Here is a 26,420-nt window from a genome sequence, read left to right on the forward strand (position 1 = left end):
AATGATGAAAAGAACACTCCATGTAAAGACCTAAGGAAGATTTTTTCCACACAGAACAGCAATCATAAAGACCTTTAGGTGGGAAAAGACTGGATATTTTGAGGAAAATCAAGGTCAATGTGGCTAGAATGAAATGTGTGAAAAATCTGATGGTGAGGATGTGATGTTGGAGAGAGGAGCAGGGATGACTTTGTGTAAGGTTTTGTGGGTGAGGGGAAGAGGTATCATTCTCAGTTTTTGGAGGATTTTAAGAATAAAAAATGATATGACCTGTTTTATATTTTGAAAAATACAACTCTGGTTACATGGAGGAGCACAGTGTGGTGAGAGTGACGGCTGTTACAGTGGTCCAACCATGGAATGATACAGGGTTGGACTAGGATTAGAAGAGCAGGTGGCAAGTCCGATTGACTTTGAAATATATTTTTATGGAAGCTCCAGGAGGGCTTACTGATGATGCAGAGTAAAAACTATAACTAAAGACTTTTAGGATTATTTTGAATGGGCAATAAGTAAAATTATAGAACCAATTAGCTAAGATGAGGAACATTAGGGTAGAAGTAGCTTTGGCTCTGAGGGAGAGAGAGTAGGGCCAGGCCTTCTTGATACTTAAGCAGAGATAGAGATACCAGCTGGACAGTTAGTTATACGAATTGAATTTAGTGGGGAGGTCATGGCTTCAGATTTGGGAGCTGTCCATTGATAGATGATATTTAAAGCCATGAATCTGGAGGAGAAGTTGAGAAGTCTGTGTACTGGTAATGAGAAACAATCCAACCTTCACAGGCAGAGCCAGTAAGGAGACTGAAAAAGGTCAGACAATGAGGTAGTGAGAGCACAGGAGTATACTTTGTTCTGGAAGTTGAACAATTGATGTCTTTGATGAAGGAAGCAATGGCAGCTACATTAAATATTCCTGAGAAGTCAGGGTTGAGAACTGATGCTTGGACATAACAAAACAGAACCTGGCATAACTTTGATAGAGAATTTTAAGATGATTGTGGGGGTGAAAATGTGAAGAAGGTTAAAATAAGAAAATAATGTAATAAAGAGGAGTTAATGAATATACATTACTTCCTACAATTTTGTTAAAACAAGGATAATGAGACAATGATAGGGAAACATTGGGTTAATGGCAAATACACACATGTGCATGCACACACATGTCTATATTGAACATTTTTTAGGAAAAAGAAAGAAACTGATATTACAGAACATAGAAAATATATATACAGAAGCAAAATCATTTAATGAACAAGAGATTATAGCATTCAGATCATAAGTGAAGAGTAACTGAAGAACCTTGGAAAAGAAGAACAATTCCCTCGCTGTCCTAAGGAAAATATTCTAGCAGAACCGATGGTAGAAAGTAAGGAGGTTTTCATATGATTGCTTGCATTTTCTCCAGGAAAATGAAGGGAGTTTAACAGTTAAAAGTGAAGATGAGGGAGCAAGGCTTTTTTTCTTTTTTTGGATTTGAAGAGATTATGTGATATTGTTGTCTCAGTGAATAAGAAAGTGTCGCCCCCCCCACCCCCGCATTTAAAAATTTCCAGGAGTCTTTGAAAATCCACTGAGTACATGCTAAAAATTTTAAAATGAGATGAGCATTTCCCCAACCTTGTCCAGTTAATCATGTACTGGCATAGAATGAGTAAGGTGACCAGTTAACCATGGTACGTTAAATTGGGCTGGAGTTTTGCTGAATAAGCACCAAAAGGGAACAAAAAAGAGGCAAAAAAATGTTAAAAGTACAAGAGAGGAAAAGTTAGGGTAATGGACAACCTAATGCGATATCTGCTGGGTGAGGAGAGAAGGGAGGGCATAAAGAAGCAAGAAAACAAAATGAAAATAGTGAAATTGGTTAGAAGTTCCAATAGGAGTTGAAGAATTTTTGAAGAGGAAGTACAATAAATGACAGGGACAGAGATGAAGTACTGTTCAGAGAAGATGATGCTTGACACAGAGGGGTGAAGTTAATAGTGACAAGGTTCAGAGTATGACTGTGAACCCGAGTAAAGGAAGTGAGGAAGGTAAGATGCCAGGCTCAAGTTCAGAAACAAGAAGCATCGGAACCCACAATTACCTGATTCCTACTGAATACTCTCTCTCACACCAATGTTCACTCCTAAATATTTTTTTGACCTATAAAACCAGGCCAACCAAATGATATTCTACACAAGTTACGTATGTGTATAGTGTAGGGTGGGGTGGGGAAAGGTAGAAGAACTGGCTTCACAGGTGAGACCAGTTCAGTTGCAGGGGTCCTGCATTTAGATGTGTTCTACATTTTCACTTTGCACTGCACCCCAAATATCAGCCAGCCAGTTCTGCAGAGGTTAGTGATTTAGAAGTGCTGTTTTTTCACTTGGCATAATTTACCATAAGCTTCACTTTTCTCTATTTAACATGCCATTAACATTTTATCAAAGTCCATAATGGAAGTATTAAGGACTCCATCTGTCAAACACTTAACTTTCAATGTAAATTTCCTTTTAAAACCGCTCACACTCAATAAAAATTAGGTGGAAAATGAGAAATTCACTGACTCCAAAAAGCAAAAAGGCAGTAAATTAAAATGGTGATATAATTTCAAAGTGTAGACCTAGAGTTTTAATTCATACTGGAATGGTGGATTAGAGAGATATTTACCTTTTATTTCTTAACATAAATACATTATATGTTTATAAAAAAAGATTTAGGAAATAAAGATAACTAAGAAGAAGAAACTGAAATTCTTAACAAAATGCAGTCACTTTTACTATTTCAGTGTATATCCTTTCATATTTTATGCAGGTATTTATATATGCATATAATATATACATAGCTCTGTGTTTATCAGATTTTATTTTAAATACCATTTGAAAACTTTATTTTTAAATTTAATAATATAACCTAGATAGACTTCACATCCCTATAATTAAATATTTTTCTAAACTATTTAAATATAATTTATTTCTTTTATATGGGTATATAATAACATATTACACACCTTCTCCAGGTTTCACTATTATAAACAATACCAATATGATATGAGCATTGTTTAGGTGTTTGTGCATTCCTATTAATATAATTTGTGGATACAAAATTGTGCCTGTTTTCAAGACTTGATTCTTATTTTCAAATTGTTCTTTTAGGACTGCTCTAATTTCTAGGATCACTGATTGGATATTAGGATCTCTTTATAATTTTTGCCAATTACAAACAAAACCTATTTACTCCCCTTGTCTTTCTTTGGTTCTTAATGAAGGTGAACAGGTTTTCATATTTATTGACTTTCCTTTTATGGCGAACGTCTTGTTAATGCCTTTTGGTCACTTTTTTCTCTAGATGCCCTTTGACTTCTATTGTTTTCTAAAATATCTAGATATATTATGCCTACACCAAGTTTCCCTTAACAGAGCCCTTTGTCAAGGTCCTTCCAGTGTATTTGCACAGTTCTGCAAGGTTGCTCTTTTTCCTGAGTGGGGGTGGTTTTAATATTCAACATTGTTTTTTAAAGCTAAATAAAATATGCACAGTAACTATTCTGATAATATCAATGTCACCTAAATGAGAATATCTTGCAACAAATCTTACAAATGTATGGCCAAAACACTAATAATAAAAATATTAAGAATAAAGTACTATATAAGCTCATGGTACATTTCTGTCTTTTCCTTTCATTTCTCTAAATTCAAGCAATGTGATTTGTATAGTGAACATTCTGGCTATTTGGTCTGCTGTCTGCTGTCTCATTTCTCTCTACTGAAAGCATTTTGCTAATATTCCATTGTGAATCCTGTGGGAAACTTCCAGTTTATAACACACAACTGTATAATTTTGCAAGACAACCAATGAGGGCTTAGAATGTAGAATGCAAAATTAGGACTTTGAATTAGTTTCTTACCCTCTCCAATGTAATTTCTTCAAATTCATATTCAATTTCTGTCCCATTGACCTGTAAATAGGAAAAAAAGAGACAGAGAGAGAAGTATTAAATAAAGGTTGAGGAAAAGAAGTAACATTTAAAAAAATTCTGGCTATTAACAAATCAGGTTTTTTGGGGATTTGTGATTACGCATTTTCATTCAAATAAAATATAATTCTACCTACTTTAAAATACACAAATGAGACACTACAAAAATAATCAAGGCTTATTGTATCTCTTAGAATTGTGTGATTTTTTTGCAGAGAGGAGGAACAGTACAAATTATGAATTTGAGTTCACAAAGAACAAATCATTTAGGGCTAATGATATAATTACAAATGAAATAATTTTGCATATCTTTAAAGTTTTAATAAGTGAACACTAAAATATGACCTTAAAAATCAGTGATAATGGCAGCACAATCACATCATTTTTTTGGTAATAAATTAGCATTAAAAATGTCTGTGTCTTGATTTGGACACTACTACCCTATGTATATATATAACTATATAACTGGTGGGATTCTACATCATGTATAGCCAGGAAAATGAAAAATTATACTCCATTATATATGATGTATCAAAGTGCATTCCACTGTCATGTATAACTAATTAAAACAAAAGATTTTTTAAAAAATGCCTGTTTGCTAATAAATGTCTTTTATTGGTCCAAGCTCAGGTAATTTATTTTCAATAGTCTTTGAATACATTTGTTGGGAATCCTTGGATTATGTAACCATGCCCATGTACTTCAGCAGCAATTAGAGCAAAGTAGAATGTTTTGAAATTCTTAATGAGAATTTGTTTTAACCATCCAACCAAATCTTGAATTGATTTGAATTTACAGGAAAAAATAAATACATTTAAAATACAGTCAGTCACCTTAGATTTCAACAGATATACATAAAGAATTATGAAGAGTAGCTTTAAGATAATCTAACAAACATTTTATCTATCACAGATTTCTTCGTAGCCAGGCACACCTCTGAGCAAGAAAATTTTCAAACTGGCTGTTTCCTTTTTCTAATTTGTCTCTTTGGCAACATCATTGGAATTTAGTAACCAAACAGAGAGAATAATAGTTAAGTATAAAAGTAAAATTTTTGGAGGTTCTAACTTCAGTTTAGTTTCCATCTTGGAAGAATGTAAACAAAGTACTTGCAGATTGAGAATTCAATGGAAGTAAGAAATGGACAACCAGAACTTTCACCTAAACCTGGCAAGAGAGAAGTGTTGAAAGGAAAAAGAGTGAATGAACGAATTTACTTATCTGACTTACAAACAGGTATTTGTTGATTCTCTTGGAAGTAGTAGCATCAAATGAAGGTGTGACTCTAGTTTTATAATCAGTACACATACAGAATGACAATGGCAATGTCCTAATGTGTGTCTGCTACTCACTCAGAGCATATTTTTGATTATTCAATTACATGAGTTAATTGGTTAATCACATTTTGCTGTGTTACTACATTATCAAACAGCCCTAAACTAAATTTGATTTTCTGGGCTTCAGCAACTTAATGACTCACAGAAAGGACTTGATGATGTCAGAAAGCTTCAGCAGCTTTATGGAAGTTTTTGTTCAGCATGTGTAAAAATAAGAAAAAAAAGACAACAACCCAAAAAACCTACAGCTCCCTGTATATGAGTGTATGCTTGCATCTGAATTTCTTGTTTGCTTTTTATAACCTCCTCTTTGATAGGAGGAGGGCAGTGAGGAAGGCTGAATTAATGTGATAGGCTTTCATTTTCTCAGTATGGCTCCATGAAGCTTTTCTTTGCTTCAGTGCTTCTCTAGAAGTCCTTCACATTATTAAAGTGCTTCAAACTGCGGAGAAAAAAACTTCAAAGACAGAAAAACAAGTCTCTAATAATAAATATCTAAAGATTCAGGGTGAAAGAAATTCTACTGGGAGGTGCATAAGAGAAGAATATTTTAGTGGCATACACTGTGTAGTATTGACATCTCTAGGATCAGAAATGCTGACTCTTAGATCCTAGAAGCTTAATACATGCAATATTCTAATTGGCATTCCAAAATTCTCTAGTCCGCTAGGTGAACTATCCCAGGCTTATATGTATTCCAAGGGTCTTTAGTTTTCAACCTAAGAAAATAGTGTCATTTGCTTACTTTTTTCATAAGACTAAATGGCGCCACTGAGCATGATCTTTTTTTTTCTTTCTTTCTTTTTTAAAATCAGAAATTTACATAGGGCAATGTTGTTTGATTCATTCTGTTATTTTTTCCTTCCCCCCACCCCTCCCACCCCTCTTTTCCCTCTATACAGTCCTTCCTTCTTCCATTCTTACCACCCTCCTTATCCCTAACCCTAAACCTAACCCTAACCCTAACGCTAACCCCTCCTACCCCCAATTATATGTCCTCATCCGCTTATCAGCGAGATCATTCGTCCTTTAGTTTTTTGAGATTGGCTTATCTCACTTAGCATGATATTCTCCAATTTCATCCATTTGCCTGCAAATGCCATAATTTTATCATTCTTTAAGGTGGAGTAATATTCCATTGTATATGTAAGCCACAGTTTCTTTATTCATTCATCAACTGAAGGGCATCTAGGTTGGTTCCACAATCTGGCTATGGTGAATTGAGCAGCTATGAACATTGATGTGGCTGCATCACTGTAGTATGCTGATTTTAAGTCCTTTGGGTATAGGCCAAGGAGTGGGATAGCTGGGTCAAATGGGTTCCATTCCAAGCTTTCTGAGGAATCTACATACTGCTTGCCAGAGTGGCTGCACTAGTTTGCAACCCCACCAGCAATGTATGAGTGTACCTTTTTCCCCACATCCTCGCCAACACCTATTGTTGCTTGTGTTCTTGATAATCGCCATTCTAATTGGGGTGAGATAAAATCTTAGGGTAGTTTTGATTTGCATTTCTCTTATTACTAGAGATGTTGAACATTTTCTCATATATCTGTTGATTGCTTGTATATCTTCTTCTGTGAAGTGTCTGTTCATTTCCTAAGCCCATTTGTTGATTGGATTATTTGTATTCTTGGTGTAGAGTTTTTTGAGTTCTTTATAGATTCTGGAAATTAGTGCTCTATCTGAAGTATGAGTGGCAAAGATATTCTCCCACTCTATAGGTTCCTTCTTCACAATGCTGATAGTTTCCTTTGCTGAGAGAAAGCTTTTTAGTTTGAATCTATCCCAGTTATTGATTCTTGCTTTTATTTCTTGTTCTATGGCAGTCCTGTTAACGAAGTCTGCTCCTAAGCCAACAAGTTGAAGGTTTGGACCTACTTTTTCTTCTATAAGATGCAGGGTCTCTGGTCTGATTCCAAGGTCCTTGATCCATTGTGAGTTGAGTTTTGTGCAGGGTGAGAGATAGGGGTTTAATTTCATTGTGTTGCATATGATTTTCCAGTTTTCCCAGCACCATTTGTTGAACAGGCTATCTTTTCTCCATTGCATATTTTTGGCCCCTTCGGCTAGTATGAGAAAATTGTATTTATTTGGGTTTGTGTTCATGTCCTCTATTCTGTACCATTGATCTGCCTGTCTATTTTGGTACCAATACCATGCCATTTTTGTTACTATTGCTTTGTAATAGAGTTGAAGATCTGGTATTGTGATACACCTTGTTTCGCTCTTTCTACTGAGGATTGCTTTAGCTATTCTGGGTTTCTTATTCTTCCAGATGAATTTCATAATTGCTTGCTCTATTTCTGCGAGGTACATCATTGGGATTTTAATTGGAATTGCACTGAATATGTATGATATTTTTAAGAAGTAGCATCCCATGTCTACAACAGGATTTAGTGAAATCATAGAAGAGTGAAAGATTATTAGCATGGGTGAATCAACATTCCAACATTAACTGGTGAACAATTAAAACATGAAATCACAAGAGCTAGTGTAGGAGTCCAGAGAAACATTTGCGAGGCTCTGGTGTCTATTCTTTCATCAGTAGGACAGCACGGTCTACATTCTGCCCAGGACTCCTAAGACAAGAAATTCTACAGTGTCTCTTAGCAGAGATTTTAATGGGAAGGATAAGATAGAAGAATTAAGAATACCTACTTTTTAATCAGAAATGTAGAAGTCTGGGCAGTGACATTCATGAACATTTGATGCCTTTTCAAACCAGTGGACCAGCAAAATATTCTTTCAGTAATTTTTCCATATTTATTTACAGAGAGGTTGTTTACTGAGTGATGAAGAACCAAGGAATGGATAGCTGCTATAATTAACTTCTTGCCATAATCTTGTGCACCCTCATTCAGGAAAATCAAAATTGTGCTGTGAATGGCTCCCAGTGTTGTCTGGGAGGGAGTATACAGACAATCCAGTTTTTTGTGAATTTGCCTTGATGGTCTCACTCTAATCCCAATAAGCTTTTCCAAATATGACTTCCAAATAATGAAGTTCTCTTCCTGAAAAGAGTACATATGTTTTCTTAAACAATAATACTTACTGTGATACTTAAGCCCCTTGGTAATGTTTTGTGTTCCTGCAGGCTGGGGTCTAAACAGCTGTGTGGTTGGGGTTCCTGTTATTCTAGCTGACCTTAATCATCACTTAGACTCTCCTCTACACTTTGATGAAAAGAAAAATGAGAACCCTGGAATTTTTGTAGACTTAGGGGATCAGTACAATAAATGGAATTTCTCAGTTTTCCCTGATGAGTTTCTCTTTAAATGCTTAATTTTTCTGAACCTGGTGGTTCTGTGATGACAGCTGGTTTGTTTCTATGGTGCACAGAAAATCAAGTGGATACCACATATTGTCCTGTACTATCCAGGACATTAGCCTTCCTGGCACCATATGGCAGCTGGGCAAAGAGAGTGACCCAAAGCTCACAGAAATGAAACTTGGTACTTAAAGTTCTGATTTCAAAAACTTTGAATATTTTACATATTTTTATCTCCAACCTTTTGTTAATTTTACTGTTTTCCCCCTTCATTTCTATAGTACACACATGCCTGGATGAGATGAATTTGATTCCAAGATGCAATTTCAACTCCTGAAAAGAGGTTTTTCATGAATAACATATGATATCATGTTTTAATGTTATTTAATGTCTAATGTTTTTAAATTAGAATATTAAATAATTTCTCTGAAATTTTTTTTTTGCTCTTCATCAACTTTGTAGTTTCATTAAAGCCATGATCATAATGAACTCCAGAATGAATAAATGTTTACACACTCCCCATGTCACATAACAAGTTCTGAAACTGGGATATCAAAGCATTGACACCTTTAGACTAAACACAGTTCTACCCAACAATTCATGAAATACCAACAATGGTAATAGATTCTGAGAAGATAAAGATTTTCAGGTATATCCATATTCTCAAGAAACACTGAACCTTTAAAGAGTCACCAATACACAAATATATTAAGATCTCATAGAAGTGTGATGGCCTATGTATAAAATAAGAGAGGTGGACTAGAGCCATAGCCCCTTTATTAACTCAAGCAAGGTCTGTGCAGATCTGTTTACTCTTTGTTGTATGGATTTCATTCCTTAGTCAGATAGACTATGATAGATGCCATACTAATCCTATCCCTACTGTAAGTAATTATTATATGGTAGATAAAAATTATCTCTGAATATCATTGTTTTACCATATTACACTACTAATGGACTCTGGAAATACGGTGATAGTTATGGAGACCAGAGTCTCAGGTTCTCATGGTCTCTTGCCACTTCCACAGCAAAACACAGTCATATACTTTGCTTCATAAATAATGGCAGCATATAGCACAGGGCCTATCATGTAGCTGCATGATGGCTATGATAATGAGTAAACAGATAAACCAATGAACCAATAAATAAAATTTGTTAGGTATGGAAATATGATATTCTCAAAGAAGACCCAGGTTGCTAATGGGGATGCAATTTCTATTGGGTCTAACTAAGCCTTTTGTCATTTCTAGTTTATTTATCCTTGCCTCTAAGACCAGCTATTTTTAGGAACCCTGACTCGCAGGATTACACTACCATCACACATCCCAGCAAATCTACACACACACACACACACACACACACACACACACACACACACACACACACACCTGATTGTCTTCCTCTTCCTTAGTACTTTGCCAATATTTATCCTTCTCGTCTATTGGAGGATGCCTTCCCACAAACGTATCAGGGTTTCACTGCTCCTTATATCTGAATTTTCTATACCTTCTCATAAGCTCTGTAGGTTTGAATGTAGGTTTCAGAAAAAAAAATACTCAGATTTGAATCTCCTTTCCAATATTTATGTTATATGTGAATGTAGGCAACTTCCTTAATATCTTAAAATCTTAGTTTCTTCATGTTTAAAATCATACTAATAATTGTACTTTCCTCATATGGTTATTGTGAGGATTAAATTAGATAATTTATGTAAACTACTTAGCACACGTTTTAAGTGATCAAGAAATTTAACCAAAATCCTGTGCAATTATTTTCTCAGACCCCACTTCATGAAATTCCTGGGAGGAATGAGATTGCACATGCTAATTGTCTGAACATAATAAGTTTTCAAAAGGGGAGCTATCATTATTAGTTCTGGATAACAAATCTGTCAAGGTTAGAAGATTATTTGCTCAAATAGTGAATTTTTGCTAAATTCACCTAATTATATGAAATATTAATAAGAAAACAAACTTTCTGTCAACTGCCAAATTCACTAAAAAGCTCTAACACAACCATCTGTTTCTTGATCTCATCTAAGATGCAACACTCTGTGGACAGAAATCACTGTAGCTTTTCTTCTCAAATCTGGTCACTGTGGCTTTCATCATAATATTATATCAACTGAATATTCTCCCAGTTTTATTTCTAGTCACTCTTGCATTTTCCTTTTAGTATTCTCTTGCTCAGAACTGACTTATGTATTTTTCTGCTACCGGTGCTCACTTCCCTGGATGCTCTCATGACATTCCCTACATCACCATCTTAAAGACAGCATAGTCTGCATCTTCTTTATTTTTGTATTCCTGTAGCTTCTGGCACCATACTTTGTTCATAGTCAGTTTCCAAAAAAATATTTAAAACCAAATAACCTGAGTTGTCCTTAACTCTTATAAACGTTTATATTACTATAAGAGCCCCTAACAGCTGCTGTCCTTTCTTATGAAATAGGACTCGAATGAATCCCTCTTTCAGGAAAATGTTTACCCATATTTACTGGTAATTACTTTTTAAAATGCTAAATAAATGAATGAAAACATTAACAATTATTGAGCCCCTACCTAATGATTAGCCTTATTGGTATAAAGGTAAGTGAGATACGATCCTGCCTTGCAAGAACTCAGTCTAGCAGAGAAAGAGGGACAAATGAATGGAAGCATGGAACAAAGCAATATGGGTGCTGAGGTAGGTGCCTGCAGACAGCCGAGGTGATACAGGGGAGGTAACAGGTGTTTCCACCTGGAACAAGTCAAAAAAGAAAAAAGGCTTCATGGAGGAGGTTGGGTGAGCTGAATGTGTTTGTGGACAGGCGTATTTTCTACTGAAAAATCTACTGAAAACCTTAATATTACCAGATGGTAGTTATCTAACCTATGAACTTCTCTGCTGTGTCCCTTCTCTTTAATCTATAAGGTTCCCAAACAGAGAGGAAACTAAATGGCAGTATCATGCCCTCTCCTTGGTTCCACTCATTAGCTTCTTCCTCATTTGTACACTTCAAAGATCTAAGGTTTCTGGAATAAAGGTGCCTTATTTTTCATCGAAGAGGAAAAAAGGGAAAGAGCATTTTTGCTCTACCTCAATTCAAAAGAAAGAACAAATAGAGAAATAGAGAAGGCTAATATTCACTTAATGTTCACTATCTCCATCTTTTAATCATATTTATACTTCAAGAAAAAAAAAAAAACTCGGCTGAATGTCAAAAAAACCAATCAAGTGCTGAAAAAGTACAAAACAATCCACCAGCATGGAAGCTCTTTTCAGGACAAAGGCATCATTAAACAAAGCTCTGCTGGGCAGACCTGGTGGTGCATGCCTGTAATCCCACTCAGGAGACTGAGGCAGGAAGATCCCAAGTTTGAGGTAAACCTGGGCAACTTAATGAGACCTGTCACAAAAGGCCTGGGATGTAGCTCAGTTGTAGAGTGTTTGTCTAGCATACACAATGCCCTGGGTTTGATGCTCAGCACCAGCTCCCCTAAAACAAGATGAAACCAAGACAGGTGTTTTGCATGCATACAATTAAACTGTCCATCACATTCTTTAACTAATGACCTTTCTCACTGCATAAAAACTTTCCCTCTGTCAAAGTTAAGAGGCATTATCAAAACTTAGACTCTGAAGTCAAAATACCTGAGTTTCATACCAGTTCTGTCACTCAGAAGCAGTTAGAATTTATCTTTCTCATGCAGTATATACATTTGTGTTTCAATAGTAACCATTTAAACAGTTATAAACAAAAGGTTTCCTGTTTAAGCTCTGTAGAGCATCTGCTCTATCTAAGGTATGCATCTAGTTACTGTATGAGTACAATTCAGTTGCAATGATACTGGTTTAAAAATAGGCAAAATTCTAAGAAGTTAATCCCAGTTCACATTTCTTACTTTTAATAAACACACAAAACTATAAAAACTATTATTGATATTCTTAGTTAAGATTCTAATTTTGGTAAGAATACTATTCCTATTATTCACATGAATGTGTTCTACCAGTAAACTATGATTTTTAAGTTAAAACTTCTAATCCTAATTAAACTTCTGAGCTCGGTGAACTGCTAAATTATAGCTTCCACTAAATAAAGAAAAAAAAAATCACTATTCTGTATTCTCTTCTACTTTGGAACAATTTTTCTTTTTCTTTCTTTTAATTTTTTCCGCCTTTGTTAAGTCTTTATAACACATGGAACTTAAGGCCTAAAAAAGAAAAAAGAAATTATTATGTTTTAAAATTTTAATTAGAAACCATAGGTTTCTTTTATTAATTATGTAGTTTTTCTCCCTGTAAAGTCATGACAAAAACTTCTCAGTATTTATATCAGGAGAAATTAATGAAAATGAACTTAGAGTTGTATGTATAAAAAGAAAGTCTTTATATATGCAAAGTTGTCTTGATTAAAGCTTTTTGTAATGAAGGGGAAAATCTAGTTACTTAATGTGCCCATTACTGGTTGGCCTCTGGTTTAGAAATGGTGCATTTCATCCCAGCTTTTCCTCTTGCTTTGGACTGTATGCAGAATGGAGGAATAAACAGGTGCATCCACTTGACTCCAGCCTGATGCAGTCTGTTTTGTTCTTTGGGTTTAAATATTTCATGAATTTGAACATGTTCTCTGAGAGCACTAAATGGTGTTAAGTACACAATTGACCAATGCTTTTAAAGACATCATGATAAAGGTTTTGTATCATCCAGTCCCCTTACTCACCTTACCACCCCACTATGAAATCACTTGATCAGATAAATGTCCTAATGAATCAATAGCTCAAAACACAGAGCCAAAAGAATAAAAACAAAACTGAGTGCTGAACTGTAAGATGAGACTTCACAAATGTGATGATGCAAACAGCCACAAGTATCTTCTCTTTCATTTGGCTATCTAAATACTATAGTATAAGGCAGAATATCAGTGTCCTCCTCTGCTTCCTTATCCCCGCTGTCTCCTTAATCACCTGCAATCTGGTTTGTGTTCCACTACCATACGAAAGCTAAGCCCAAAGAATCTGCCAAGACCTTTTCACCACTTAAATACAATCATCTTTTCCCAGTCTTCCTCTTCCTTGGTTTTCATGCAGATTGACCACTCTGGCATGACCACCACTTGACATTTCTTTTCTTTTTATTATGTGGTCTGAACTTGCTGGTCTCCTCTCTACTGCTCTATCCACTGCATTTGTGTGCAATTTCTTCACCTGCCAGAATGAGCATTCACAAACCTCTCCCACTTAATGTTTTATAATCTTTAAGTTTTCATCCCACCCACTGTTTTTTTTTTTTTTTTTCTGAATAATGCTCTCATATCACCCTAACCTCAATGCAGCAAAACCAGAACTGACCATCTAGCCTACTTGTAAGCACAATTTTCCTCAGTCTATTTTATATCTCTGTTAAGGAAATCCTCTTTTCCATATACATCCTTTATATTTGGAATCATTAGCTACCATCCTATTTCACACCCAAACTATCACTTCCTTTAAGACCATTGATAACAAACTTCTACAAATATTTTGGCCTATATGTATATATTTCTATTATCTGTTAAGGTTTATCTTCCTAAAAAGTAGTGTTTTCATTGTGCAATTCTGTTGCTCAAGAAGCTTCAAGTAATTTTTCTTTATCCCTAAACAAGAATTCCAGACAATCATCCCTCAGCTATCTCTGACCTACTTCAAGCAACATATTCCATTTCCTGTATTCAAACACATGCTCTAGGCAAATAATTGCGCTAAACTTAGATCAAATACCTCCTTCCGTTGGTATCTTTACTAATGTCATAGTCTCCTTGAAATGTATTTACTCAATCTATGCTTATTAAAATTCTAATTTAGAAATGTATTTTGCAAGTTTTTAATTTGTGCATAGTAATTATACAGAATGGTGGGTTTAACTATAGCATATTCATACATGGACATAACATAATGTGAATAATTTTACTCCCTATCACTTCCCCTTGCCCTCCCTGCCTCTCTCCTAGCCCCCTTCTCCCACCCTAATGGCCTCTCTTCTATTTTCATGAGAATCCCCCTTTTTTCCTATATCTTCTCTTTAACTTCCATATATGCAAGAAGATATTGAACACTCATTTTTCTGAGTCTTGCTTATTTCACTTAATATGATGCTCTCTAGTTCCATCCATTCGAAAATTGTCTTTGAAGTCCTAGAATTTCCCATGTACTTGGTTAGATCCTAGGATATGGTAGTAAGAAAAACAAGGTCTCTATCTTCATGGAGCTGAATTTTATTAGCGGGAAGAAAACTTCCATTTCTATCAGCCAAAGTTTGTCTCTTCCATAAAATCAAAAAGATTTTTCTTACAAATCCCTTGAGAATCATCAGTCTATTCTATATTCTCAGAAAAATATGCCAATAAAAATAATAGTGATTATTATGAAAACAGTGATTATTACAAATAGTTACTACTAACAGCGATTATTATTACTGCTTTAGTATCACTACTAATACTACTATTACTCTTACTACTACTACTGGGTTTTGACAAGTACATGTACTACATGTTGGATACTAACATAAATTAATATAATAATTACAATAATCCTGAGAGCTTGGCATTAATAAATGAATGCTAATTTCACTATGGAAGAAGCTTAGTGTCTTTGTTAAGCAGTTTCTCCAAGGTGGCACAGCTATAAGCAACACAAAACTAATACTATCTTGTTCATTCTTCTCCTCACTTAATAATGGAAAATAAATGCTCAAGTCAAATTTTTTGAAACAAAATTAACAACCCAGTGAATGTAGGGAGGGAGGAAGGAGTGGAAATACCCAGTGTTTGAATCTAATGTCTGATATGAAAGCACTGATCTTTCCTTATGTTCATATAGAAAAGCACCACTCTTACTGTGCTTGTGGTCTTCCTCATGGTCAACTTCTTGTATTGAGCTTTATCTTCCCTGATGTACTGTCTTCTTGCTCAGATGAGGCACTATTAAATTTTTGTTCCTCTTATGGCACCTATTATAATGATTTATTCCTCACAATAGCCACTTTATAAACAGCTATTGAAGAAGTAAATCAATTGGATCTTATGTTAAGGGATTCTTATTTGCTATAATCTTGAAAACTCCTTTATGTTTAAAAGCACTACTAACTATTGTCACTTTCTAAAGAAGTGAACTACCTTAATTTCTCTCTAATCATTTTACTTCAAATCTTGCTCATAATAAGCTGTCTCACTTTTCATCTGAATATAGGTCACACTTTCAGCAGCTTTCAAGATCAATACATCAGTCAACAAAAATGTATTTACTGAGTGACTACCCTACCTTCTTTACTAATTCACATAATCTCTTTTTATTTTATTTTAAAAGCACATCCCTACCTTCATAAGCTTAGAAAAGACCACAGAGTCACATTTTCCTGCTCATTCATCTAAAAATCTGTGATTCAGAAAAAAAAAAAAATGCTTTGGGCTGCTTGTTACAAAAAAGGTCACATCAATATTTATGGACCAATACTAAAGGAAAACATTCTGCTACTTTATTTTGTTTCATCTTTCTTTAACTACCCAAGGATAATGACAGGCTGATTAATGCCCTTTTGTCCTCCACCTACTGTCCTGCCTAGTTGATAAAATATAAGAATTGTAAGGTTTCAGGTTATTCATGTGTAACTTTTATAGATTATGTTAGCAACAGTATTTCTCATTTATACACCTCTTCCACAAAAATTAATGCATTTGTTCCTCATAACAAACTTATATGGGTAGATATTACTATTATCTCAATTTTATAGATGAGTAAACAGATCACAGAGGGTAAATGATTTGCTTAAAACTGCCTAGATAGTAAATTTGGGAACTTTGATATGAATCTAGGTCTCGTAGGCTCTGAATGTAGAGTTGTTTCTACTGAAGTATAATGTGTGTGTGTGTGTGTGTGTGTGTGTGTGTGTGTATCTATATATATATATAGGTTATCTTCTAAAAGTGAGATAATCTTTAAATCACATGAAATTATTGATCTGTTACTGTTTTTGACTTACAAAATGGAAATTCAATATGGTCCCACCTTATAGTAAAATAACAACTTAATGTGGTGGTTGAGAACTAGGAATCTGAAATCAGACTGCTTAGGTTTACCACTTGATTCTTCTACTCTCTACCTTTGAGTGAGTTACTTAAACTAAATGAACCTTGACATCATTATTTACAAAATGGGTAACAATCATACTTATTTCATTGAGTTGTTTAAGGATTTAATGGCATAAATTAAGCTCTAGAACTTAACATATAATGATCCTTCAAAAATATTAATTGAATACTTGGGGGGCTAGAGCTAGGGCTTTGGATTCAATCAGATGTAGCAGCTAATCCTAAATTGGATACTCACTAGCTTTGTGACTTCAGAGAAACCAGTCAACCTCAGCTCCTCCTCAAGAAGATAAAAATGGAGTTAATAACACTCTCATAGAGTTTTGGATAAATAATTTAGTGAATTAGCATAAATTAAAAGAATTAACTATGTGGAACAATAACCTTCCATGTTATAGGTACTGTTATTATACTATTTATTATCAATACAGAAAGATGAAGTTAGGCTCTCATAAAACCACACCCTAAAGAATAACTTCAAACTGAACAGAACTGTAAAAAATAACTATTTTTGGATTTTGGAAACTGACCAAAGGAATATAGCAAGTTAAAAAAAAATTCACTCAAGAGAAACTTCTGAGCCTCTGTTAACCACAGTGGGAGTCTGTGGTCTAGCCTGGGGTTTCTTCTATGCATCCTTCCCTCTCTGCACCTACCCCACCTCCACTACTAAATTCTGTGGGTGCAATAGGTGTACCAGGGCAGGAAAAGAAATGAAAATCAGCAGCTTCACTGCCTGAGGGGGCACACTTCATTTGCAGAAGAATGAGGAAAAACTCATGCTCAGTTATTGGAAACAATGGTAATTTCAATGGAAACAATCAGGGAAAGAGAAAATTAAAGTAGCCTAAGGTTATAAGACTGGTCAGTGTAATGAAAGACAGTCCAGACTAGTCATAAATTTAACAGGGAAATTTGAGGAATTAGAGAGTCATGCAGATCTTGAGAGTGCCTACATATCTTTGCTAAACTGGAAGGTTGAGTGTGTGTGCAAGGTCACACATCACGAGCCAGGAGAAGGTCCTAGCCATCAACACATCCCTGGCTCAATCAATGTGAAGCCTTGAACATGCACACAAGCAATATGAAAGACTTTCCAGGAAACAAAATTCTCTGGCAGAGTTGTAAACTTCTTTAATTTGAATATATGTTTTGATCCTCACATAAATCCATTGGTGAAATACAGAGGGCTTATTGATTCAAACAGTTTAAGTATAACTTCTAACAAAGCACTGGCTCCCACTGAGATGTAGCGGAAGACAGACTTCCAAAACTATTAAAGGAGGAAGAGAAAGAAGAGAAAGAAGGAAAGAAAGGGAATGGAGGAAGGGAGAGAGAAAAACATCAGATGAGAGATACAAGCAGCTACACACTACTGCAGGCAGGACAGACTATAGATCCAGCCCATTCATATGTTAAAACAACAACAGTAACAATCTGGGGTTGGAGGTAAGAGGAAAGGGTTAATAAGAATCCGTAGTTGCTCCTACATATCCTTATACCTCATATCTCTAATTCTCAAGGAAAAAATACATAAGGGATGCAAAGAAAGAAAAGTATACATTTAAAAGTAAGAGGTAAAGAGGAGCTATTTCTGAGGCATTCCAGTTGTTGAAATTAGCTGAAAAAAATTCAAAGTGGCTACAAATATGTGCAAAGAACTAAAGAAAACAGTTTTTTAATATTAAAGTTAAGGGTTGGGGATGTATCTCAGTGGTAGAGTGCTTGCCTAGCATGTGTGAGGCACTGCATTAGATCCTCAGCACGGTACAAACATAAAATTAAAATATACTTAAATATCACAACAATGATCCCAAATGGAGAACATTAATAAGTAAGCAGAAGTTACAAAATAAAATCTCTTGAAAATTCTGGTGCTGTAAGCTATAATACTGGAGTTTGAGTCCCTGGTGCAGCATGTAAAGAACACAACTCTGTGTTAACAAGTAAAAAGCTAAACATACTGAAGAATCAACAACTCTTCATCATCAGGTAAGTAAAGTTACAAGGCCTATCACATCTTCCAAAACTAGAGAGACACAGAGAGGTAGATACAGATAATCATAAATGACTGCGGCAAAAACTATGAGCAAGCACCTCTATGGGAAGTAGAGCCAGAGAAGAAAACCTGAACCTTATTTGATGAATTACTAGAGGCTCAATGTGGACAACTCTGAGATTTAAAAACTTCAAGGGAATCCAAGCATAGGATTCCCACACTTTCATGAGTTTTACCACTGGAATTTCCACTAGGTCTTCACAGAGAATGTTGGAGAAAAATCCCCCAGTGCTTCTGTCATGGAAATGAGAAAAGGAAACATTTTGAAATAAGATGAAACATTCTGTTCTTCATATGACCTGTCCACAGGAGAAATTGTTACCAGAATCTAAACTGCTAGGTTTTTATCAGATCCTAAACTACCTGGAAGAAGGGAAAACCCAACGTCAGACCATATTAACCATCCTGTACTACCCAAATTTGGGGAGGCAACAATTAAGAAATACTGGAGAAATTCACTAGAGAAACATAAGCTCACCAAAAGGCTAAAACTTAATCACAGGAGAATAGCATAATTTTCTTCTCTAATATATTACCACCACATTACTAAAGATCTATTTAATGCAACTCTATCCAGTATATCATGCCTTCCTTTCAACAAAGAATTATAAAGTATACTAAAAGGTAAGAATAACACAAAAGACAGACACTACACAAGACTCAGAACCAGAGTCAGATATGGCAGGAAAGCTGAATTAAATAATATTCTAAGGGTTTAATAGGGAAAACTAGCAACAGGAAAGGAGAGAGGAATAATGTAAGCAAGATAGAAATTCTAGGAAAGAATAAAAAAAAGAATTCTAAAGAGTTGCAAAAACTATAAATGAGTCAAGAATGTTTTTGATAGGCCCATTAGTAGACTGCACACAATTGAGGAAAGAATATCTGAGTTTGGAGTTATAATAATGAAAAACTAAACAACTGAAAAGCAAGGAGAAAAGATTTGAGAAAAATACCAAGACAGAATACCCAAGAACTGTGGGACAATAAAAAGAAAAAGAAAAAGAAAAAAAAAAGTATAACATAAATATAATTGAATTCTTGAAGAAAAAGAAACAGAGAGAAACTGAAACAATATTTGAAACAATACTGAGAATTTCACCTAAATCGGTATCTGTCACCAAAACAAAAATCCAAGTATTCAAGAATCTTAGAGAACACCATGCAGCACAAATGCCAAAACAGACAACAAAACTCACAAAAACATGATATGTAGGTATATCATATTTAAACTTCAGAAAAATTTTCTAAAACTGTGAAAGAGTTTCAATGGCTAGAGTCAGCTGGTATGGAGGAAACTTACCTACTAAAGGAGCAAAAATAAGACTAAAAAATGGACTTTTCAGAAACCATGCAAATGAGAGGTTGTAATAGCATATTTACTGTATTCAGATAAAAAACACCAATCTAGAAGATTATAAAATTTTCCTAAAAAATGAAAGAGAGAAAGAAAAATAATTGAGGAATTTTTATAGCAAAATTAAACTTTTGGGGACTAGGAAAATTACATATGTTTGAACAGATCTGCTAGAGAAAAGAAGATCATTGATAAAGGAAGAGAAAATAAATTTTAAAACATTTTTAATCTTAATTTAATAAAGTGTTTAATAATAGAAAAAATGTATATGATTATGTGTGTGTATGTATGTTTGTGTGCACTTATGCATAAGTGAAATGAATGACAGTTAATAATACTAGTGACTGGAGGGAGAAATTGGAAATATTTGGTTATTATATATTTCCACTACTTGTAAAGTAGTACAGTGTTAATTGAAAGTTGATTTGAATTAACTGTAAATGCACAGTGCAAATTCTATGGCAACCACTGGAAAATTGAAAGAAGTATAATTGCTATGTTAAAAAAGAAGAGAAAATTGAATTGAATAAAATTTTAAAATTATTAAAAAAGCAGAAAAAGTGTGGGAGATCAAAATAGGAACAAAGGACAAAAATAATAATTAAATGATAATGACAAGTATGGTCACTATTAATTGAACTATATCAAAAATTTTGAATGTCAATAGTATTATCGGTTAAAAGATATGTTCAGAATGAATTAAAAAATAAAACACAACTATATATTTTCTCTAAGAAAAAAACTTTAAAAAATATAAAATCACATGTAAGTAAAAGTTAATGAATAAAGAAAGATGCACCACGTTAACAATAATCAAAAGAAAACAGTAGTACCTATGTTGATTTCAGACAAAGCAGATACCAGAGCATGGAAAATTGCCATAGGTAAAGATTGGCATTACATAAAATGATGGGGGGGGGGTCAATATTCCAAAAGGAAACGTGTGTGTGGGCTTAAATAGAGAATGGTAAAATACATGAGACAAGAACTGATAGAACTACAAAAATAAATAAATGAACTGCAAAGAGGAAATAATGAATCCACTACTACAGTGAGAACCTCTAGAAAAAGTGGACAGATCCAGCAGTCATAAAATCAGTATGGACATAGCTGAATTCAAGAGCCAGCAATCAACTGTCTACAATGGATATCTATAGACTACTTCATTCAACACATTCTTCTCAAACTCACCTGGAACATTCACCTTGTTCCATATTCCTGTTCCTGTTATTACAGGAACATTCTGGGCCATAGTGTACACCTAAACAAGCTAACAGAACAGAAACCATACTATGTCTGCTGTTGAACTATAATTGGAAGACAGAAATCAATGACAGAAGGATAGATGAAAAGTTCAACATACTTAAGGACTCAACAACATGCTTTCAGTGACATATGGATCAAAGGAAAAATTTTAAAGTATTTTGAATTAGATGCCATTGAAAAAACAACCTAATCGAAATTTGTGGAAGATGGTGAAAGCACTGTTTAGAAGGAAATTCACAAATGAATGGATGTAATATAATAAAGAGAGTTCCAAAATTAATAACTTAAGCTTCCACCTTGGGAAACATGCAAAAGAAGCATAAATTAAATCCAAAATCAGAAGAAAAAAATAATAAAAATTAGAGAAGAAGGCACTGAAATTGTAAACAGGAAACCAATAGAGAAAAGTCAACAAAACCTAATGGTAATTCTTTGAAAAACAAATCAATAAAATTTAAAGTCTCTAATCAGGCCAAAGGACAAAATGAAACAAGTTATCAATATCAGAATGAAAGAGGAGACATTACTACAGTTCTCATGGGCACTAAAAGGATAATAAAAGAATATCATTAATAATTCTATGCCCCCTATTTTGATAACCTAGATAAAATGGACTATGTCCTTGAAAGATATAATTTGCCAAAGCTCAAACAAAAAGAAATGGGAAATCTGACTAGGCATATGTATATTTAAAAAATTGAGTCAATTATTAATAACCCTTCAAAAACATAAGGCATTCAGGTCTAGTGAATTTTAGCATGCATTTAAAGAAGAAATTATATTAATTCTCTAAAATCTTTTCCAGAATAGAGGCAGACTTGATACTTGCTATTTCATTCATTGAATTAGGGTATTACCCTAATACCACAAAAAGATGAAAAGTTATGAGAAAAGACAACTACAGAGCAGCATCTCTCATAGGTATGGATACAAAAAAATCCCCAATAAAATATTAGCAGATTGCATCCAACAATATATAAAAGGAATAATAGACTACAATCAGACTATTTATCTCAGGTTAGTTCAACCATTGAAAATTATTTAATGTAATTCATCACATTAATATGTTAAAAAATCACATGATCATACATCATGAATGTAGAAAATACATTTGACAAAATACTCATTCATGATTAAGATTCTTGGAAAACAAGAAACAGGGACATTTCCTCAACTTAGTAAAGGTCAGCTACAAAAATCCTACAGCTAACATCATACTTAATGGTGAGAAACTAGAAGCTTTCTTTCAAGATCCAGAAGCCAAGGTTGTCTCCTCTCAGTGCTGCTTTTCAACATTATACTGGAAGTCCTAGCAAAGAAAAGGCATTAAAAGGAATACTGATTGGAATATATGAAAAAACTGTCTCGTGTACAGACCATATGCTGGTTTATAGAGAATCCAAAATAATTGACCAAAAAAAAAAAAAAAATAGAAACTTCTGGAGCTAATAAATGATTACAGTAAAGCTGTAGGACACAAAGTCAATATACAAAAGTCAGCTGATTTCCTGTAGTAATAGCAGAGAACAAGTAGAAATGGAATTTAAAATTAAAAACATATTACCATTTACATTAAATTTTTGAAACTTAAAGCCCATTATATTTACATTAGTATTCCCACCATTAATATAGGTGGATATAAAACTAATAAAAAATATAAGCTCTGTATGAGGAAAATCACAAACTGATGAAATATATACTGTGGATAAGAATAAACTGATTCTAAATCTTATATGAGGAAGTAAAAGATTCATAATGGTCATCTCAGTATTGTGGGAGAAGAATGAAGTTAGAAGACTGACACTCTTTGACTTGAACTTTTACAATAAAGAATGGGGTATTGATGAATAAATAGATGAACAGATCTATGGAACAGAATGAAGTGTTCAGAAACAGATTCATAATCCATTGATCTTTGACAAAGAAGCAAAGAGAATACAATGAAGCAAAGTCTTTTCAACAAATGGTGTAGGAATAATTGAATATCCACATGCAGAATTGATTAACAAATGACTAATTTGTTAATTAATGATTATTATTATTTGATTTATTAATGATTATGCCCCTCACAAAAAATAACTCAAACCCTGTTTCGAATTTTAAAAATTAACATAAAAAGGACTGAGAATGTAGCTTAGTGGTAAAGTACCCCGACTTCAATTCCTAGCGTGCGTGAGCATGTCCACACACACACACACACACACACACACACACACACACACCCCTCAAAATGGATAGTAAATCCAGTAAATAAAAAATATAAAATTCCCAGAAGATAAAAGGAGACGATCTTGATGACCTTGAGACTGAAAATGTTTTTTTAAATATAATACCAAAGGCATAATGCATGAAATAAATGACTGGCAGGTTGTTTGAAATTAAAAACATCTGTGAAAGACTGTCAAGAACATGAGAAGACAAGCCACAGACAGGGAGGAAAATATTTTCAAGAGACACATCTGATAAAGAATTCATCTATTTTTCCAAAACATACAAAGAACTCTTAAAACTCAACAATAGGAAAATGAATAACTCAATTTTTAAAGTTTTGCAAAAGACCTGAATGGACCTTTCATTGAAGAAGATATATAGATGACAAATAAGCATATGAAAAGATGTTCAAAATAACCTATTAGGCTATTCCAAATTACAACAATGAGAAGATATCAGACCGTATTTATGACAAGAGCAAATCCAAAACACTGGTAACACTAAAGGCCAGTGAGGATATGGGCATTGGCAATGAATGAGAGGTCAATAAGACCTCTCATTTATTGCAGATGGGACAGCCACTTTGGAAGATGCTTGATTGCTCCTTACAAAACTAACATCATTTTACTGTATGTTCCAGAAATCATGTTCCTTGGTATTTACCCACAGGAATTGAAAACTTATTTCCACTAAAAACGTGCCTACTCAATTATCAAGAATATAAGCATACACACTAAAAATGTTGGTGAGGATGTGGGGAAAAGGGTACACTTATACATTGCTGGTGGAACTGCAAATTGGTGCAAGCACTCTGGAAAGTAGTATAGAGATTCCTCAAAAAATAGAAATGGAACTACTGTTTAACCCAGTTGTACCACTCCTATGTATATATCCAAGAGAATTAAAGTCAGCATCCTAAGTGACACATCACTGTTTATTTCAGCTCAATTCACAGAAGCTAAACTATGAGAACAACATAGGTACCCTTCAAAAGATGAAGGGATAAAGAAAATGTGGTATGTATACACATTAGAATATTACTCAGCCATAAAGAAGAATGATTTTATGACATTTGTCAGTAAATGGAGGGATCTGGGGACTATCATACTAAGTGAAATAAGCCAATCCCCCCCAAAACAAAGGTTAAATGTGCTCTCTGATATGTGGATACTAATATACAACAAGCATGGGGATGAAGGAGAATAGAAGTTGAACTGATTAGACAAAGGAGAATGAAAGAAAGGTGGGGGGAATAGGAATAGAAAAGAGAGTAGAATGAATCTAACATGACTTTCATATATACACATATATATACATATATATACATATATGAATACACTACAGTGAATCTCCACATCAAGTGTATCTACAAGACTGGAATCCAAATTAAAATAAGACATATTTCTGTTGGTATAAATATGTCAAAATGTACTCTACTGTCACATATAACTAAAAGAATAGATTAAAAAAATCCCTTCCCACTGGTGTTTATAACAACTTTATTCAAAATTTCCAAAATTTGAAAGCAAATGAGACGTCCTTCAGTAGTGAATGGATAAACTGTGGAACATCAAACAAGGGAGCATTAATACCAAAAAGAAATGAGCAATCAAGACATGAAGGGAACTTGAAAGCACACTACTAAGAAGTCAATCTTACACAGGTCACATACTGTGATTCAAAGTATATGAGATTCTGGGAAATGCAAAACTATGGAGATAATAACAAGATTAATGCTTGCAAGGTGTTAGGAGGGAGAAAGGGGTGACTAGAAAAACACAAAGGACTTTTATGGCAGTGGAATTATTCTGTATGATGCTACAGTGGTGGACGCATGTTGTTATACATTTGTCAAAACTCACAGAATGTGTAACACCAAAACCTAATGTACACTGTGGACTCTGGCTAACGATATGTCTATATAGGTTCACCAGTTTTAACAAATGTGCAAGTCTATCATGGGATGTCATTAGTGGGAGGTGCATTTGTACAGGGACAAGGGTTATATAGGAACCTTCTCTACATTCCATTAGTTTTTCTATGATATAAAACTGCTTTAAAAATAAGGTTTAATAATTTTAAAAAATCACTAGATGGGCTCAACAATAGATTTCAGCTGACCAAAGGAAAAATATCAGAAAACTTGGAAATACACCAATGAAAATTTTTCTAAGTCAGGTTTGTTAAAAACAAATTCTCTCAGTCTTTATTTAAGATCATGATCATTTCCTTTTCAGTTTTTTTCTTTTTTTTATTGTAAACAAATGGGATACATGTTGTTTCTCTGTTTGTACATGATGTAAAGGCATACCATTTGTGTAATCATAAATTTACATAGGGTAATGTTGTTTGATTCATTCTCCTTTTCAGTTTTAAATGATTTTTTTTTTTGGATTATTCTAAAGGATTATTTTCTTTCAGCACTTCAAATATATAATTCTGAATCCCTGTGGCTACTATCACTTATGATAATAAATTAGAAGTTAATCTTAGATAATTAACCTCTTTGTGGTAAGTCATATTATATCTCTTCTTGTTTTAAAAATTTCTTCTTTCAAACATTTGACTATTATATATGCTGGCATATCACTTTGTATTTATTGTAGTTGGAGTTTGTTGAGCTTCTTGAATGTGTAAGTGAATGTTTTCATCAGCTTCTGGAAATTTCCAGGCATTCCTTTTTCAAATAATTTTTCTGCCTCTTTCTCTTATTTTTCTGTACTTCCATTATGTATATATTGATATGTCTGATGGGACCCAGAGGTTTCTGAAGATCTCTTTGGGTTTTGTTAAAAATGAATGTAAGTAGTAATCTGAAAAGAGCCGGAGTGGCTACACTAAGAGCCAGCAAAAAAAT

General features: G+C 34.1%; 1 protein-coding gene across 23 annotated transcripts in view; it reads right to left on the reverse strand.

Annotated features, from left to right (window-relative positions):
- Positions 1–26,420, reverse strand: part of DLG2 (discs large MAGUK scaffold protein 2) — a gene marked incomplete at its 3' end in the record, with an annotated part of 2,081,919 nt that overhangs the window by 652,861 nt on the left and 1,402,638 nt on the right. For all 23 annotated transcript variants that reach the window (XM_079105558.1, XM_079105557.1, XM_079105560.1 and 20 more), the window contains one exon: positions 3,890–3,940. In XM_079105558.1, coding sequence (XP_078961684.1) covers positions 3,890–3,940 — 51 coding nt within the window. The remainder of the gene's footprint in view (positions 1–3,889; positions 3,941–26,420) is intronic.

Source organism: Sciurus vulgaris, assembly GCF_902686455.1.
Source record: "Sciurus vulgaris genome assembly, chromosome: 11".
NCBI classification, from domain to species: domain Eukaryota; kingdom Metazoa; phylum Chordata; class Mammalia; order Rodentia; family Sciuridae; genus Sciurus; species Sciurus vulgaris.